Below are 14,927 nucleotides of genomic sequence, written 5' to 3'. Positions count from 1 at the left end.
TGCTTCAACGTGCCTGCAAAAATTTAAAGGAAGCTTTCATAATAGAAAGTCTGCTTCCATCTTCATCTGTCAGCAATGTGGGTGGAACAAGCAACACCTTGATGACTGAGTGAAAGCAGCAGGCGCGTTAAAATCTGTCGAGGTAAGCATGCTATAGATCAGTGATGGCTAACCTTTTCTGGATCGAGTGGCCAAAGCGTGCCTGTGTGAATGCATGTGCATGCGCCTGAACCCCCAAATGCAATGCATGTGTGACCCACACACATGCGCCGTGCGGCCCCTGCATGAACCCTGTCCCTGTGCACGCACTCCCTGCACGCTCCCCGCTCCCACGCACATGTGCTCCCCACACGCCCCCACCTCCTGCGTATGTGTGGCAGACACCCGAAGATCAGCTGTCTGGCGGGAGATGTGTGCATATGCGCAGCAGAGCTGAACTGGGGAGACAGCTCGCGTGCCATCAGAGAGCACTGCGTGCCATCTCTGGCACATGTGCCATAGGTTTGCTATCACAGCTATAGATTAATAAAGCTTTTGGTTTTGATACCATACGTTTTTTCTCAAATGCCCAATTCATAGCAATTCTTAACTTAAATAGAGATCAGTTAAAAATGATGCAATATACCTATTATATTAATACAGGTAATCTTCAGTTTGTTTAGTAACTGTTCAAAGTTACAATGTGTTGTGACCCAGGTTCCTGGACCCGGACTCCTGGACTCGGATGATTCAGAAAGTGAGGGAGAAGACCTGGCAAGCCCTGCTTCTCTTGGGCCCTTTCCCTCCCTGGCACCCACTCAAAGGGAGGAGGAGGGGCCAGCAAGGCCTGATTCTCTGGAGCCTTCTTCTGATTTGGCAACGCCCCAAGAACAGTTTTGGAGTGATGCAAGACTGCGCAGACGTTACCGGCACGCGCAGCAGAAACAGCGTTGGGATAAAACCAAGGAATAATGGACATCTGCAGAGACTATAAATAGGAGGCGGGACTTCCTGGTTTTTTGTCTTGGACAAAGCAATGAATTTGCGCGGGCAAACTGTATCAATGGAGGGAAGAATATATTCGTGAGTAATTCTGGCCTTATCTATAATTTCCTCGTTATCTCCAGAAACTTGGCAGGCCCGTGGGAAGACGTGGCCAGGACATTTATCTATGTAAATAAAGTAGAAGAGGAGGCCTTTGACTGACTCTTTATTGGGAGTATTGGGGGAGGGAAACAGAACACAATGGCACTGAAAAGAGTGACTTATGATCGTTTTTCACACGACCATTGTAGCATCCCCATGGTCATGTGATCAAAATTCAGACACTTGGCAACTGACTCATGTTTATGATGGTTGCAGTGTCCTGGGGGGAGGTCATGTGATGATCTTTGTGACCTTTAGACAAGCATAGTCAATGGGGAAGTCAGATTCACCTAACAACTTTGTTACTAACTTAACTGCCGTAATTCACTTAACAACTATGGTAAGAAAGGTTGTAAAATGGGACAAACCTCGTTTAACAATTGTCTCACTTAGCAACATAAATTTTGGGCTCAAGTTAAGAATTACCCGTATTAGATATATTTTTTGTTCATTTATAGTGGTACCCTGTAAAAATATAATGAATGCATTACAGTCAACTATTTTCTAACTATGAAACATGATATTATTTCTAAGGGAAAGGAGGGGGAAGAATCATTGCCTTTAAATAAACAAATCTGTGAATAGATTTACTGCTTCTTTGCCTTCCTTCTTTCCTTTCCTCCCTTATTTCCTTCCTTGTTTTCTTCTTTCTTTTTCAATATATTTAATGAAAATTTCCTTGAAAATTCACTGTCATTTCTATGTGCAGAAGATGAGAATGCATACCCTTGCTGTGAAGTCTACAACAGCCCCTCGGTTGAGTAGAAGCGTCGCTACATTAACGTTTCCATAATGTGCTGCTATGTGCAAAGGTGTGAAGCCACTCTGCAAAAATAAAATAGTGCTAATTAGAAAATCCAGTTCTTTTTTTTTCCCCACAAGACAATTGTTAACTAAAATTTGAACACTATAAGCCAGAATTACTCTTCTACTTCTGGACTACTCTAATTGTACAAGAATTAAATGTTATGGATTCTTATTTGCTCATTTCATTATTTATTCATTTTTCTTAGTTCACATGCAAAACTCATTTTCTCTGTTTTCTGAGAAAAAAAATATTTTTATACTTCTTATCAAGTATTGCATCAAATTCTGCCATGCTACCTGTTGACTCTCCATATAATTTAGAAAGTGAGGGATGTGTTTAATAAAATATGGATCCAAAAGTTGATAAACTATAGATGTCCATGCTTAGCTAGCCATCTTCTGTGACAAATTTCCATAGTTGTCTACAGAAAGCAATTCTGTGAAATTAAGAGTTAGCTTCTGTAAAGTGCTTTCAACGTCCAATTGTGGACATTTTTATCATTTTTTTCTTTAGGAAAATAGAATCTGAGCTCTTCTGAGCTGGGAATACTTTTAAATTGGAACAGAGTTCCACTGATTTCAGTATATTAAATTGCCCAGCACTTGAAAACATAATAAATTACGAAGGGGAAAAGAATCTCAAAAATTTAAAAATGCCATTTGCAAGCAATAAACAATCCAAACCAATTGTCCAGATGAATATTTTGGAATGGATTTACATTGCTACAGAAATAAATTCATGTTATAGGCAATTGTTCTATACTTAATAATTCCTCTGCAGGGCCACTATTTTAGTTCCCTACTCTACTATGAAAAACAAATAAAAAATCTTGAGCATCTCAAAGCCAAAAAACAAAGCAAAATAAAATAAAAGAGAGAGAGTATATATTTCTGCCAAGAGTACATAAAAATGAAATGTTATACACTCTGAACTGTATGGAATGGCGGTGGTGGGGTGGGTAGGGATGAAATGATTTTCAGTAACGGGCTGGCAAGAATAGGTTAACAAAACTGTTGGTGTTGGTACCTCAGTTGTTCTATTCACCATCATCTGTTGAAGCGTGTTTTGGAAAAAAGAGGAAAGATATTACGGATTGGTAGAATGACAGAAAGCTCACTTTTTCACTAAAATGAATTACAATCTTGTTACTGGGGAAAAACTCCTGATACGCATAATTAATTTCTAATGTCAGTGTATGGAACCTCACATTTCCATGGATTACACAGCCCAAAACCTACTTAACAACACTTTTTAACAGTTGTTTTCCCCCTAGTAAATAATCAAAAGTCTAAATTTTATATTTCAGAATCTAAACCACTGTATTAATTGGATTTCATTTTCAAAGATAGAAGGTACTGAAAAACCACAGGTAACCAAAACAAGAAAAAGGTATCTGAAGAATGAATTATGCCTTTAAGTCTATATATCTTCTTGCAACTGTAAGAAAAAAGGGGGGGTTTGCTGCAGTGGTAGATTTCTACCAGTTCTACCCAGTTCGGGTGAACCAGTAGTGGCGGCTGCAGGTGGCTCCGCCCACACACCTGGACATCATCACAGATGCTCTGAACATGTGCAGATGTGGTACGCGTGAGTGTAGTGAGTGCACACGCTCACATTTGCAAACCGGTAGCAAAGGTAAGTGAAACCCACTACTGGTTTGCTGGATATATCAGATTCAGCATCCATATTAGTAGCTTTTATAGTGCTGTATGCTTATTAAGATATTTTATAAATATGCCATAGACTATAAATTAATAAATATATGAATCATACAAAAAGCTGCAAATGGTTGCAGTTCCAATCTCAGTGGTAAAAACAACATTCCTTTATCCTGCTCATTGGAAGGAAAAATCCTTGGAAACATCTTGTTTTTGATACCATCCTGGAAAAAGAGGTAATTTTTGTACCTTAGACTGAACATCGGCATTATGATCATTCTGGAGAAGAAGCGCTGCTGATTTTGTGTCATCTTTTCTGGCAGCAATATGCAGTGCTGGCAGTCGCACTTTCCCCTTCGTGTCATTCTCCAAAAGAATAGCCACTGCCTGATTGTGTCCTTGCTGCAATGCAACTGCTAGTGGAGTGAACCCATCCTGTTAGAATGGAAAGAAAAGAGATGCTGCATTAAACTAGTTTGGTGCTATCTAGGCATGACTACAGGAACCAGGACCCACTACTCAGGTGACCCTGAGGACACAGATAAACCTCCAAGCACTTCACCAACGCTCTAAAAGGATGAAAATGACCAGCTGACTGCAAGGAATATAAATCCTTCCATTCCCCACTATCCTGTCAGAGCTGAAGAAGCTTCTTGGATGAGAAGCGAAACATCTTCAAAAGAAAAAACATGAAAGTCCAGTTGCCGCCTGAAAAAGCACCTTTGGGAAAACCATGGCCTGGATGACTGAGAATCTCTACAGACTTTTATCTAGGCATGACTTTGGAAGAAAAGTTCCATTCAGTGCTTTTGGCTACCACACATCAAAGTTGACTTACCACTGAGGTAATATTACAATTTTAAACACAGTGTTCCTTATGAGACCATTCACCCTAAGTTTAGAAAAAAAGTTGTCTAAAAGTAAACGAAAGACAAATTCTATATGGCCCTTTTTGGTATAAAAAGCCCTCGCACAAATCACACCATTTATCAATAGGGCAATATTTTTATTATATTCAGGGTGAGATATTTACTTGTAGAATCCCACATCAAAGCACATTGTTGATTGCATCATATCTAATATGGAACTGCATCCTCAGTGATTGACTTTTCCAGATAGTAAACCTAATTTGAAAATAAAGTATGAGGCATAGCTGCATTTCTTGTGGTGGTATATCAGGTATTGAAAATGTATAGTCAGCCTTTCTATTTATCATTTAGGTGGAACAAATATCATTGTAATTAAGTATATCATTTTAAATGTACAGAATGTAGATTTGTCATATTTCTTAACTTTAAAATACTGAATGTTTCCTAGGAGGACATATAATAGAAAATAAGCAGAGAATATAAGAGAACATGGACATGTTGAATTAGGCGATATAATATTGACTATGATTGGAATTCATGCGACACATAAAAGGAGATGGTAAGAAAATGCTGAAGCCAAAGTGCCTTGTGGAGTTCTTTAAAATGATATAGAAGAGTGCAGATAGTTTCTAATCTTAAGATGTGTTTCTTTCCTTTGGAAACTGTGAACAGAATATTAAAACAGGACTGGAGACCTAGGAACTATGTGGAAACACTGGAACCCACAAGGTGGGAGCAGAAATAGAAACATGACAGAAGCGGTATCATGATCCAATCCCCAGCCTTTCTGAATGAGTATTGCTGTAATTACAAAAAGAATTGGGATTGAGTTGCAATGCTGTTTTGACTACCTGTAACTTGCCTTTTTTTGATATTTATTTATTTATTTATTTATTAATCAAACTTATATACCGCACCATCTCCCGTAGGACTCAGGGCGGTTCATATATAAGCACACATCCCAGCAAGTGCCACTATGTACAAAGTCTTCCTTCTGCTCATGTTTAAAATAAATTACAATCTAACAAAAAAGAAGTGTCACAACAACCAAAAGCTAATAATGGATTTATTTATTTATTTATTTATTTATTTATTTATTTATTTATTTATTTATTTATTTATTTATTTTATTAGATTTTTATACCGCCCTTCTCCCGAAGGACTCAGGGCGGTGTACAGCCAGATAATTAAAACCCACAATATACACATTAAAACAGAAACTTAAAACCAAGCATATTACAAAGATGGTCGAAATTTAAAAAATTTAAAACCCTAAAATTCATAAATAACCCCAATTAAAATTTAATAAAACTTTTAAGCCAGTCCCGCTTGAATAAATAAATGCGTTTTCAGCTCACGGCGAAAAGTCCGAAGATCAGGCACTTGGCTTAAACCAGGGGGGAGTTCGTTCCAAAGCGTAGGGGCTCCAACAGAGAAGGCCCTACCCCTAGGGGCCGCCAGCCAACATTGTTTGGCGGACGGCACCCTGAGAAGACCCTCTCTGTGTGAGCGTACGGGTCGGTGGGAGGCATAAGGTAACAGCAGGCGGTCCCGTACCTGGTTTGGGCCACCATTTTGGTTGCTTTGGTTGGTACAGCCCAGCAAGTGCCAGTATGGGTAAATTTTCCCTTATGCTGCCATTCAAAACAAACTGCAATATAGCGAAAGAAGTTTTAGGACAACAGAAGCTAATAATGAACTGTTGGTTTAGGGTTATATATTTTCTTCTGTTTAAAGAACAGAGGAAGTAAAATGGTTTCATTCCAAATCTAGAAACACTCAGTAATGCCAGTTAATAAAGTAGGTGGTTTTAAAACTAACAAAGAAAAAGTGTTATTGATCTCATCCTGTTCCATGTATTCATTTAAAATAGAATAACGCAACTGCTAATTCCTAGCATAATATGAGCGCACTATCAATTTCATATCCTCCCAAGAAATGAATTAATGTACGTGGGGAGATAACTATGCAATATGTTATCATCATCACCATCATCAAACAGAGAAATGTAGGCACCAAGATCATCTAGTGATTCATTCATTTGCACTGTTGTTTCTGTCCAGTTGCTTAGTAACCACACGATGTTCCATATCCAGCAAAACTGCAATGGGAACATGGCTTCTGTCCATCCCAGCAACAAAAAGCTGCAATGTAACATGACCTCAATCCGTTCCAGCAGCAGAAAGGATTATTTTAAAAGCCACTGTCAAATGGAACAGTATCCAACCAATGAAAGGATAGCAAAACAGCTGTTGACAAAGGCAAGCTTGGCTCCTCTATTGAATACTGTACTATCTTGGATACCCTGCAGTGGGATTGCTGCATACCAAGAAAGGTGACAAATTAAGAAATCGACAAGGGATTGTTTCACATTACACAAATGCTAAAAGTAGAAGATCGTTTTGTAAATAAATTTATTCATGAAGGAGCACTTCTGCAATGTTAAATGTTATCATTGCACTGCAGTATCAAAACAGTTGGGAAATATTTAACCTAGAATTTGGAAGACATAATGAAAACAAGATAGTTTGCAAAGGCAGAAATATATTGGGAGTTTTAAACTAGAGTTACCTTTTTTATCTTTTTCTTAATCATGATTTTAATTGCTTTGGCATACATGTAATCCTTGACTTACAACAGTTCATTTAGTGAGCTTTCAATAGTTACAAGAGGATTGAAAAAAGAGACTTACAAACGTTTTTCACACTTATGACTGTTGCAGCATCCCGGGACCCCAAGATCACCTTCTGTGATCTTCTGACAAGCAAAGTCAATGGGGAAGCCGGATTCACTTAATACCATTGTTACTAACTGAACAATTTCAGAGATTCGTGTAACAACTTTGGCAAGAAAAGGCATAAAATGGGGCAAAACTCACTTCACAAATGTTTCATTTAACAACAGAAATGTTGGGCTTAATTGTGGTCACAAGTCGAGGACTAGCTATACCATTTTCTCTACTTTTGATAATGCTTACTCTGAAAGAGAACTGAGTGCTGAGTATGGTTTGTGTTTTCAAGAAAACCAGGATAAAGAAGGAACCATGATTTTAAAGAAAAGGACAAGCAGAGGAGGAGGAGGAAGATCTGAATACTGTACCTCAGTAGCAGTGCTCTGATTGGCTCCGTTTTCCAAAAGATATTTTACTACATCGATATGGTTCTCCTGCGCTGCCATGTAGAGAGGTGTGAAGCCATTCTAAGGGAAAATAAAGTAATATATAAACCATAAATATTAAAAAAACCAAAGCAAATGACACACAAAATAATGTGATTTGTGAAGCAAGCTCAAGTAGAATCCAAAGAAAAAACAAACAAAACATTCCACTAAACAACTCAATTCTAAAAAAAATCAGGTACTTATAAAATCTTCTTTTGGCAAAACTATTTTAAAGGTTGTACCCTTTTAAACATTTAATTTATTAAAGTAAATATCTTGTGAGCCCTGTTAAATATGCATTAAGCATGAAACATGAGATTGTAGTGATTTAGAGACTTTATGTGGTTTTGTAAAGCTTAATATATCCTTCAGATCTTTATGCAGCACTTAAGTTAATTTAGCATATACTGTAAGAAATAGGAATTTCTTGAAAGAAATTTAAAAGTTACAATATTTATGAAGAAAAGAAGAAATCTATTATTTATTGCTTGTATTTAATTAAAAGTAACTCACTGTCCAACATAGAACAGTGACCTTAACCATGGTAGATTTATGGGATGGAACAATATATATTCCATGGCACTATAATATAAGGAAAAACTGTTTTGATTATAACAGGGCTGTAAAAGAACTTTTACAATTTGATATCCTAACCAGGAGTCAAAAATGTGAACTCAAGACTTAAGGGGAGTGCAAGATTCATATTTTCAAGGAATGCTTGAAAATAATACAATTCATCCTAACTATCAGATTTAATTCTTATAATGCCACAGTTTACAAAATAGAGTTGTGAGCAGGCTATTAACAGAGTCAAAAAAACATTTATTACTTTCATTTTATGTATATCTTTGAAAATGACACTGAAGCATCTCATTAATTAAAAATAAAAACTAAGTAACTTTCATTCTTTTTGTTTAATTCATCCAAGAATAAAACCCAAAGCAATATATGCAATACATATTTTATTGGTTTTTGAGAGCATCTTATTAAGTTATATAGATGCAGTATTCTGTATATTTTAATATATTTTTATTAAAATGTGAATATAATTTTAAATTATTTACTGTGTACAGAGCATATAACGTTAGAATTCAGAACAGCTTGATGGATTTTGTATTATGGTTTTTGAACACTAAGTCTTGCTATTTTTGTTTCAGGATTATTACATAGTTCTTCACTTCTGTTTTGAGGTCAGCATGCATTTCCTGGAAATGCATAACATTATGGTAATAAAAATGCATCATTAAACGAATTCTGCTTGTCACGTCATTTCATTTTTAGCTACCATATGAGCTCAATTTTTAAAAAAACCTCAACCAGTCATAGCATGTGTGATATCAAGTGCAACTTTAATGCACCATGAAAAGACACAGACATTCATTTTAATACATAAAATGTCAATCAAAAATAAAGAAAATGTATTTGCCAACCAAACTGGAGTTCAAACAGTTTCAAATATGAGAATGCAGCAAATCCAAAATCTATTCAAAACAACTATTAAATTCTGAGCAGCACATCTCAACCGTTAAGTTCGAAGTACATAGAACCAAACCAACCACATTATTTCCATACATAAAATGTCTTCCATTCCCTGCAGATTGTTTTTAATGTAAAAGCTAATCTTTATTTTAAAACATAATGAATTCTGCATAATTGTACATATAATATCTAACTACAAATTCTAATTTTGCATCAGGAAACCATCTTCATCGCCACATTTAAATAAGGCCACACCTCTGATTACCAGGTTGCTTGGCCCTATCTGAATTACATATCTCTTAAAAGGATTATGGAAACTGATATCCCACATCTAAGTACTAAAAAAAAACCCAAAATTCTCAGCATAGAATATGAAAGAATATAATTCACTTATAACCACTGTTATTCTCAAATTATTGATTTGCAATATATATATATACATTTTTGGAAAGCTTAACTGTTACCAAAAGAAATCAAAAGAAATTGCAATGATTTACTATTACATCAGTAGGCAGTAAATTCCAAAACCAAGCTACATTTACTTGCTGATTTCTTCCTAAGATAGAACTGCATTAAATTTCAGTTGCAAAGGTGTAATAATGTTCTACAATGCCTGCCATTTAATGTCTGAGTCAGACTATCATTATTTTCTGAATCAACTGTAGTGGATCAAAATTCAAAAACTCAACATCTGTTATAATGACTATTGGCAGTGCCTAGAACATTAAGTGCTACCAATAACTGAGCTGAAAAAAATGGAATAATTTCATTTCATCTGGGGAATATATATATGATATATTTGTGATTATATATGTAGGTCTTGGCGTATTCGGATCTTTTCCCGTGTAAGTTGAGAGTATCTTGGCGACGTTTCAACGAGGTCTCACAGGATGCTACGAAACAGCCGACTAATCTGCAAACATCAACTCCACCAACCAATCAAGATGTAGCAACACAGCCAACCAACCCGCTTAAAGCAACAAAGCCAGCACTCTCCACCTCTCCACCAGTATTTATAGTGAGACGGCAGCTCTGACTATGCATTGCTCGCACAAGAATGAAGCTGTAAGCACCAGTCTGAAGATAACGAGTGAGACCTCGTTGAAACATCACCAAGATACTCTCAACCTTACACGGGAAAAGACCCGAATACGCCAAGACCTACATACCTATACCCGTGAAAATCTATATATATATATATATATATATCACTGGGAGTCAAGTGGCATGCAAATTTAACGAACTATTATTGATGTATATTGGTGTTAATATTAATGTAGTACCACAGGTATAGTGTAATGATCCAACAAAGCAGATATATAGAATTTTTAAAAAAAATAGGATCTGGAAAAAAAGGTAGACATATCTACTAATATTAGTACATGTGTCTACCCCATCTAATAAACCACTTTCTACTCTTCCATTTCTCCATGAATTTATTCATAATATTTACATATATTAATATTGTGCAGGCATGCAATTGATATATGCAAGTATGTTGCCATTAATATACTGTTGCAGAAAACTAGTCAAATTGTGTATCTGGAAGATGCTGTTCTATTCTTTTTTTGTTTTCTCTTCCTTTGTCATTCAGTTCCTTTGCATAATATAAATCTTCAGTGAGTCTTTCTATTATGTAACACTGCTGCCTATGAAGCAGCAAAAAATATGTAGGATCCAAATCTATGCAACATTACTTATCTGCAAAGTTGAAGTCAGCGACCGATGATGTTTACGGTAGTCCAGCTGATCACAAGCGTATTAATAAAGTATAATTAAAGTGGATATTTGTGTACTTTATAATATACTTTGTTTATAGATACATGTATTTGTACATAGTATACATCCCATACTAAATATACTATGTCAGTTTAAGCTCAAAAGCAGATAACCCATTAAAAACACAATTATTTTTTAAACCTCGCTGTTACCTGAAAGTTGTCTAGACAACGTACAATTATAAATAACTTGTTCATAAAAATCAAGAAACAATGTAAAACAATAGACCACTAATAGAACCACATTAAGATTAAAATGGGACAAAATATAACACACCCTTGAAAGCCTAATTTATATCACAGTAAAAAAGCTTCTAAGATAAGAGAACCCAGTCTTGAATAACTACTAAGATAGTTTCCATCAATGGTAGAACATGACTAACAATAAATTAGATAGCACTTCACAAATATGGAAGATGCCATTCTAGTATTCCAGCAACAAATGATTTAGGGATTTAGCAACAAAATAGCAGTTTGAAAACCATCCAAACTGGGAATTGCTTATTATAATCCCTGTCTAAAATCTAGCTATCAGATTTTACGTAAGTATATCTTACCAATGTTTATCTGTTCAAAGATAGATTCTACCTAGATAATGTGGGGTTTTGTTCATTTGTTTTTGAGCCTTCAAGTCATTGTTGACTCCTGGTGACTGCTGGAGAATCCCTGAATTTTTTGGGGGAAGGTTTGTTTGGAGGTGATTAGTCACCACTTCTTTCCTAGGGATGAGAATGACTGGCCTAAGGTCACGCAGTTGCTTCACGCCCAAGGCAAGACTAGAACTCATGGTCTCTCTCTTTTATAATGCTTTAACCACTATACCAAACTGGCACTATGGCCAAAATTTTGAGGTCCAAGAGCTGTCCTTAATGTTATATGAAGCATACCAGTTATAATTACTGGCACAATGTTCTGCAAGGTTATAGTCTCCAAGCTACTTAATTTTAATTTAATTTTAGAGCCATCCCAGATAATTTTGGGCAAATTACACTGGCAGGTTTGGATAGAATTCCAAAGATAATACAAAAGAAGCCACCTACATACGTAAACCTTGGCTGCAACCTGTCCACCTCTAAGTAGCCTAAGCAGAATCTAGTCCTAATAATGTATGCAGTTTTTTGTTGAAAGGACTCTGATTCAGGTTTTAAAAATTAACATTCCTTGACTAACTTCCCAGCTATTCCAACATTTTGAAACAGTTTATCAACCATAAGAGAAGAGAAGAGGGCTCAACCTTTAGAGTTTGATACTCTTTAGACCAGTCCCTAACCTTTCTGGCTTGGAGGGAAGGGAAGGATGGTTCCGTTGACTGGTGTTTTGGAGTTTTGCACACCAATGCCTGCCACTTGCACAAATGGAGCTTTGTGCAAATGCCCACAGTTCATGTAAATGGAGCTTCACTCATGCTCGCCTGACACTTGTGCGAGGCTGTGGCCTGTTGGTGGGCTGCGGCCCAGGAGTTGTGGACACCTGCTTTTGACTATCCATACTAATATTATGCAGACATGAAATTGGTGTGTACATATGGTCTGTTCCTAAATGTATTATCTGCAAATGACTTTGCCAATTTCCCAAGTAAATGCCAACCATGTGGGATTTCTTGAGATTGCTTTGCCATGGGAACATGATCATTGCACATTAATGCTGTGAAAATACTGATGCATGTAGAAATGCCTTCGTATACTTTGAAGGAAATACATACTTTATACCTTATATTCCTTGAGGGCCTTTTTATGATGAACCTCAGTAGCATCATGCACAGATTAATAATTTTTATCGGATTATAGATGCCCCTTTATTTAAAGATTTGTCAGTTCCTTTCTGTTCTTTCCCTCCCTCCAGAACAGGAGGCCTCTTCTGTTTTGCTGGTGTGAGTCAGCAATTACAAAAATAGATCAAAGAATACTGTCTCAGATACCAAGGCATTTCCTGAATATAAGGGGGTGGGTGAGTAGGAAAGCATTATTCCAGATGCTACTTTGTAGTTATGGCTTGTGAATACTGCTCATTATTATGGCAAAACTTTAAACTTTGAGAGAAAATAAAAATATAATAATGCTATATTTTAAGTCTGTATTTTACATTTGCAAAGGTATACTGATTAAGCATGGACCAGTCCTTAGGACACAGAGCCAAAAAATTAGAAGCATATCTTTGGTCATTTCTATTGATAGTTCCTTGTTCACTAGACATACAGCTGTGTATGAACTAATTTCTAACATTTTTAGGAATGATTAAAAATGTTACTGTGTTACTTTGGGGGGGGGGAAACCCTTATGCTTGGTATATTGCAAAATGGTGACTGCTTTTGCAGAAGGATATGTGAATACCAGATTATAAAGGATGGTTTAAATAATCTGGAAATGATTATTTGATATGATTGGTGATAATATGCATCATTTATAAAATAGTTTATTCAGCTGCATCTGCTGGAAATTGTTAACATCAATCATGATATTGAATAAACTGTGTACTTTACTATATATGTCACCAATTAACCTTGAAACAATTTTTATTTACATTAAAGTGCACATATATGTGCAGAAAGTTGCAGATATATGTCAACTTACCTGAGACTGTGAGTTAATATTAGCTCCTTCCTTAACTAGAACTTTGACAACTTCAGCTTGTCCTGCCAAGGAGGCAATATGTAGTGCAGTATTTCCCTTCTGCTTTGCACAAAATAAAAACGCACACATTAATTTAAATTGAATTCAGAGCAACCTACGGTACAATCTCTGTAATATTAATAAAAATATGAATTAAATGTTGAAATTTCTCCATTATAAAATGTTCAATATCTTCCATTTCCTTTATAATTTGATTTAAATTAAGATTATCCAAACACATTTTTAGGAAAGCGATATGTTTATTCTTTTTTTTAAATAAAATAAAATAAAATTCTGTTGGAAGGCATTTTCATTAGGAAGCATCACAATTTGGGTATAATTTACTTAAATACTTGTTTCTAATTATGAAATTCTGTCAACAATATGAACATTGAAATTTAGTTATGCACACCAATTCCTAATAAATCAGAAGAATTGAGCTACTTTAGAATGTCCGCTGAAAAAAAACAACGGTTCTAATCCATAATGAAAAAAATTATGAAATTAATTCAAAATTTACTCTTGGCTTATTTAGCAATTAACCAATTCTTGGTTTCATTAAAAAATAATAGAAATTAAAAATTCTACCAGCTGCACATAAGAAGGAGCAGGGAATGGGGAAACAAATGAGCTTATACTTGTTTCAGGCTTGCCCTGTCAGTCTTAGTTAAATATTAAATCCAGATTTTAGTATAATAAATCCAAAATAATCATTAGGTGCAATAAGTCTTGCAAAGTTTTACTGAACTAAAATTGTGATTCATGTGCAGATGAAATGTCATTCAGGATTAGGAAGAGAAAGCAATGTGTAGAAATTATTTGGGAAATATACAAAGGCCATAATTTAGAAATAATGCCTAAATAATCTTTAAATCATTAAAACATTTACTAATAGATTTTACCATTTACTCCTTTGGGTTAATTATATTTTTCTAAGCACCTGGACAATAAATAGTACCTTAGTTGCAGAATCAACTGCAGATCCTCTTTCCAGCAATTCCTGAACCAAACCTACATGACCTTCTTTGGCAGCCAGATGTAAGGCATTAAGTCCATTCTGTATACAAATAAATTATATTGTTAATTTGGAGATTACATTGACATGTCAGAATGTCATATTATGCACACAGTTTCTCAACTTCAGTGTAAATCATAGACCTGGCAAGATGGGAGCAATAATTCCAAGTGTGGAAAAACTATTAAGTCAGCATAGAGCAGGTACTGTCCAAAGCAAGAAAGAAAACAGTCAAATAACATTCATAATTTAGATGTGTATGTTTAATTTATGATTTTTCTACCTTTTCTAATCTTACAAGTATCTGAAGAATTCAACCAGAAAAACAGTATAAATATAGATAACATATATGTAAACATATAAATTAACTCATTGGTTGCCCACCATCCTACCAAGGCCCAAAGTCCTTTCAAAATAAAATTATCTT

At 35.6% G+C, this 14,927-nt stretch overlaps 1 protein-coding gene across 50 annotated transcripts in view; it reads right to left on the bottom strand.

Moving 5' to 3' along the window:
* Positions 1 to 14,927, bottom strand: part of ANK2 (ankyrin 2) — a 323,704-nt gene that overhangs the window by 121,821 nt on the left and 186,956 nt on the right. For 21 of the 50 annotated variants that reach the window (XM_058193726.1, XM_058193679.1, XM_058193688.1 and 18 more), the window contains 6 exons: positions 14,444 to 14,542; positions 13,447 to 13,548; positions 7,560 to 7,658; positions 3,841 to 4,026; positions 2,960 to 2,983; positions 1,852 to 1,950 (listed from right to left, as the gene is read on the bottom strand). In XM_058193726.1, coding sequence (XP_058049709.1) covers positions 1,852 to 1,950; positions 2,960 to 2,983; positions 3,841 to 4,026; positions 7,560 to 7,637 — 387 coding nt within the window. In that variant the 5' untranslated portion in view covers positions 7,638 to 7,658; positions 13,447 to 13,548; positions 14,444 to 14,542. The remainder of the gene's footprint in view (positions 1 to 1,851; positions 1,951 to 2,959; positions 2,984 to 3,840; positions 4,027 to 7,559; positions 7,659 to 13,446; positions 13,549 to 14,443; positions 14,543 to 14,927) is intronic. The other 29 variants (XM_058193696.1, XM_058193702.1, XM_058193716.1 and 26 more) reach the window with 3 other exon arrangements.

This window comes from Ahaetulla prasina, chromosome 8 (assembly GCF_028640845.1).
Source record: "Ahaetulla prasina isolate Xishuangbanna chromosome 8, ASM2864084v1, whole genome shotgun sequence".
Lineage (NCBI taxonomy): Eukaryota > Metazoa > Chordata > Lepidosauria > Squamata > Colubridae > Ahaetulla > Ahaetulla prasina.
Note: the sequence above shows the minus strand (reverse complement) of the source record. Positions and strands in the feature narration are given on the sequence as shown.